The sequence below is a fragment of the Misgurnus anguillicaudatus genome, chromosome 3 (assembly GCF_027580225.2).
Source record: "Misgurnus anguillicaudatus chromosome 3, ASM2758022v2, whole genome shotgun sequence".
Classification (NCBI taxonomy): Eukaryota; Metazoa; Chordata; class Actinopteri; order Cypriniformes; family Cobitidae; genus Misgurnus; species Misgurnus anguillicaudatus.
In genome coordinates, this window is record NC_073339.2 from 4,681,208 (window position 1) to 4,685,956 (window position 4,749).

Here is a 4,749-nt window from a genome sequence, read left to right on the forward strand (position 1 = left end):
GGGATGGCTGACGTGAAAATGACGTTTCGTCATTGTGTCAAGTTCTCAGAGCATAGATGTTTCGAAAAAACTGCTCTGAAGCATGATCGAAACACCAATATCACATGACTACGGCTAAATGAAGCTTTGTGGATTTTTTTGTGTTTTCAGAAGGTGGCGTACCTGCCAAATCTGCTTTTGATTGAAAGGGTTGGGAACAAAAAAAAGGGAAAGAGTAATTTTTACTCATTTGTATGCACTTGCAAAAAAAAAAAAAAACTTTGCATGCCATCAACAAGTATCCCTTAAGAGAATTTTTTAAAGCTTGAGAAATTATATGTATACGTTCTTTAACAGCAGGACGATTTACATTTCTGAAAAAAAAATCTTGATATGCAAGATATGTGACGACATAACTTGATTTATTTTATTTTTTTTTATTGACCAGAATAAAATATAATACATAATAAGGAGCCTTAACCAAGCTCACATTGTCATACAGCTGTGAAAACAATTAATAAACAAAAACATTTATTTTTTTAATTTTTGTACCAATGTGGACTGGAATCTTGACCCTGGGTTCGATCTTATGGCACCAGCATGTTAATTGAGAACACTATCCACTCTATCCAAATTGCATTATAGTATATATTATGTATTTATCTAGTATAATAGAGGAAATTTAAAGAAAAGCATAACAGTTATTTATGACAGAGAAGCACAGTAAAACAAAACAATAGCATAAAAACACTAACAGCTGCCACCCCAGGACAAACTGCGCATTGTACCTAAAATGATTTGGTATGATAGATTTCAAATTTTGGGACAAATGTTAGGGATTGCACCTTGAAATAAAAAAAATCATTAATTCACTCTAGTTTATTCAATGTAGTGTTCTTCGAGGTCATATTTGATGGTTCAGAGATAATGAGAAAAGTTCTGCTTTTGTGTCCAGGCAAGAGAGCTCTCAACCACTTCACATACTGCTGTCTGACCTGAACATGAATGAAGGATCAGAACAATGTTAGGCATATGCACAAAATATTAAAAACAAACAAAAATAATACATGAATTGGCTACTTTATTTTTTTCTTCTGTCTGAGCATCTGACGCTCTGACTCCCCTGATTCTCCCTACTGTGTTTAGGGTTACATGAGGGTGGGGTTTTAGATTAGGCTTCCTCAAATGATCAACAAATCAGAAGCAGGGGAGTAAGAAACTTATACACCAAATGATTACAGTTTCCAAATGTTGTTTATACAAACTGGTTTCAAAAACAATTCACCTCATTATTGAGGACACAGTAGACCAGGAAGATGAAGGTTCCTTGCTGTGAGTTCAGGATCAGGAAGAGAATCTCCATCATCTGATTGGTATTAATGAATAAACCCAGAATCCAGGGACAACCAAAAATCACAAATTGGGCCAGAGTCTTAAAAACCATAATCCTGCAGAGACAGAAAGAAAAATGATCCATATGTTTCTTTACTGTCCACGTGCTTCTCTCTTTAAAATTATATTAACTTAGTTTGTTTCATCCTTGAAACTTCAGCGTTGAGCTTTTTGAGAGTTGAGTTCAGACTGATGATGATACTGATGAAGAGAATCGTGTTTATCTGCAGAAAAAAACACAGTAAATGAAGCAATTACTTCTTTTCTGGTGGTTGAAAGAGTCTAACGATTAAACAAAAACTAAAACATACAGCAACAATGAAGTAAACAGGTCCCAGAAAACTCCAGATGAAGCCTTTCTCCTGTTTAATCCAGCATCTGTTTACAGAAAAAAAAAAAATTCAGATCTTCATTAACGAAATATTAACAGATACAAATTTATCGTGTTTGTACATTTAATCTTAGCTTAGAAATGATTCTCTTCACACTTACTGTTCACTGCCATAGCCTTCAGGAACCACTCCAGCAGACACGCCCACTATAACCGCAGCAATCATATATCCAATCACAATTAAGAGTCTGCGGCTAAGCACCGCCTTAAGTTTGAAGCTGATCTGTGATAGGTTCTTCACACAGATGAAGAGCAGCACAGCTTCAATGAACATCCACACAAAGCAGGAGAGAAAGAAGAAGTGAAGAACTCCTGATATCACAGCACACAACTCCTGAAGACAGAGTTTTAACAATGAAAATGATTTTCTGTTTTCCAGTAACTTCTTACTAACTAGTCAAACTAAACATGTTGGTATTCTGTGATCAAAACTTTTCACCTTGTGATGTTTTATAAGATTGATGAATTGTTGTGTGAGTAAGAACAGAAGATGAGCAGACAGCAGACTGATGCAGAGGTTGATTCGAGCTACATTGTTGACTCCAGGTTTCCATCGACAGAAAGCAAAAGTCAACAGAGCCAAACTAGTAAACACCAGACCCACAATAACAAACACCACATTCACCAACTCCTTCAGAGGATCATCCTGAGAAATTGTCAAATCAAAATGCCAAACTTAATGACTTTTCCCAGACAACCCAAAGTATAAGAATTTTGAGGATTTTCTGTGAAGCAGTAACAAAGCTTCATGGGTCAGAAAAAGTTATATTTTCATTTAGAAAACATTAATAAAAATCTGGACTAAAAATAAAAAACTCATGTACATTTAAGATGTAAATACATTTTGAGAGAATTTTTAATGCTTTTGTCTTGTGAAATATTTTACTCTTGATAACTCACAATAAAACTACAGCAGTTATTTTACAGTAGCTTAAAGGGGACATATTATGAAAATCAGACTTTTTCCATGTTTAAGTGCTATAATTGTGTCCCCAGTGCTTCTATCAACCTAGAAAATGTTAAAAAGATCAACCCAATAACTTAGTTTTGGTAAACCATTTTCTGCAAGCATGTGAAAAATGGGTCATTGTAATTTGGCCCTTATTGTGATGTCAGAATAAGGTAATACCGCCCCCTTTATCTGCACTATCCAACCACAGCACAACCATTTAGTATGGAGAGAAAGAGAGAGATAAAATATTTCACAGCACAATTGACTTTCAATTGCAACAAACCACCATCATTGTGATCAGTGGTTGCACTTCATCCGCTCATTTGCATTTTAAATGACACACCCAAAACGGCACACTTTTGCTCAGACATAGTTTAGACTTAGTTTACATCTTAAAACAAATCTCATAATATGTCCCCTTTAATAAACATCATGTTTAGCAGTGGATAAAATGAGAAAAAAAATAGTTCCCTATCAAAAGCTTTACTCGATGCTGCGCTGCTAAGCGCTATGGGGAAAACGTCTTTATCGTTGACCAGCTGAATATAGTGTGCAAACACGTCAATGAAATTGACCCGGAGGTATATAGCCTCGGTTGATGACGACATCACAGCGCACCCAATGCGAGGCTATAAAATAGATGATCAACAGCTGTGTCATCAGGTCTTTTTATTTTCAGACCAACTCTGAATGAGTGTGTGCTACACTGAAATGCAAATCTCTCTCTTACCTTTTGAACTTCACTTGAGATCTTTGTTAGGAGTTAGATTCCAACAAGATAGAGTGCAGACTTTCTCTCTTTCCGATTTTAAAGGAGTTTCAGTTAAAAGGAAAATATGAGTAAGAAGAGTCACGAGCAGTCTAAGTCGTGTTTGTTTTCGCTTTATGGCGAAGGACGACACACACACTTAACTGTTTTGTGTGTTTGGGGGAGGAGCATGCGGTCATGGCTTTGTACAGTCTGATGAGTGCGAGCATTGTGAATCATTCACAATATAAATGCTTCGTGCTCGCCGTGATTATTTCTGACCGCAACCTCAAATTAAGTTATATTTCTTCGCGTGATTCCGAAGCGCACTCCGGTGTTTCTTCGGGTTATGTGGGGGTAATTATAATAATGACGTTGATGATATCTCACTCGGTTCTGCAGAGTTTCATAAACCAGCCTCCGAGTGTTTCTCGCGCGATGAAAGTCGGTCGAGGAGCTTCTCGAGGTGGTAACACGCGCCAGGTTTGGCCTCGCGAGCCAGAGAACCCCAAACAAAGCAAACTAGCGGATAGGTTTCTATAGTGACAAAGGGAGAGGACGAAACATGAGCCTCTCTCTTTCTTTGAGGATCTCCATGGTGAATTAAATAAATCATGGGAAAGACCATACTCATTGCGTGCTTCATGCCCACGGCGTCAATTTACGACTATCGTGGGTACGAAGACGCGCGGATATACCAAAATGCCACAGGTGGAAGAGACGCACGCGAGTTATCTCTCGCCTGGCTCGGCATCCTCATTAAAGAAGCCTACCCTGCCCACGAAACCGTGTAAATAACTTCAGCTCTCGTGGGCAAGGCTTATCAAGCCGCAGGTCAGGCTGGTGCTGCGCTGCATACTATGGCAATATTACAGGCATACCAGGTTGATCTGTTAAAGGATTTGAGTGCAGGCGAGACGATGGACAAAGAGAAATTTGACGAGTTGCGTATGACTACAGATCTGTCTCTTCGTGTCATTAAATAAACGGCTCGCGCTATCGGCTGTACTATGTCTGCTCTGGTAAACAGAGAGGCATTTATGGCTAAATCTGTCAGGCATAAATGAGAAGGATAAAACTTTTCTTTTAAATGCCCCTGTTTCCCCATTGGGTTTATTTGGTGACACGGTTGACTCCGTTGTCACGAAATTCACTGAAGTTAAAAGCATGAAGAAATATTCCACTCTTTACAGTAGGGCTCGCCGGGGGGCGGGGCATATCATGTTACATCAGATCGCTCCGTCCCGTTGCCTTTACGAAGCCTCTCCACCTCCGCCGCCTGTGGGC

General features: G+C 38.6%; 1 protein-coding gene across 1 annotated transcript; it reads right to left on the reverse strand.

Annotated features, from left to right (window-relative positions):
* Positions 1–458: 458 nt before the first annotated feature.
* On the reverse strand, positions 459–2,092 carry LOC129443902 (adhesion G protein-coupled receptor E3-like). Its single transcript, XM_055204156.2, has 5 exons — positions 1,864–2,092; positions 1,683–1,749; positions 1,504–1,595; positions 1,265–1,427; positions 459–974 (listed from the first exon to the last, which is right to left on the reverse strand). The coding sequence occupies exons 1-5, from the start codon at positions 2,034–2,036 to the stop codon at positions 849–851; spliced, it is 621 nt and encodes a 206-aa protein (XP_055060131.2). The 5' UTR covers positions 2,037–2,092; the 3' UTR covers positions 459–848.
* Positions 2,093–4,749: the final 2,657 nt, after the last annotated feature.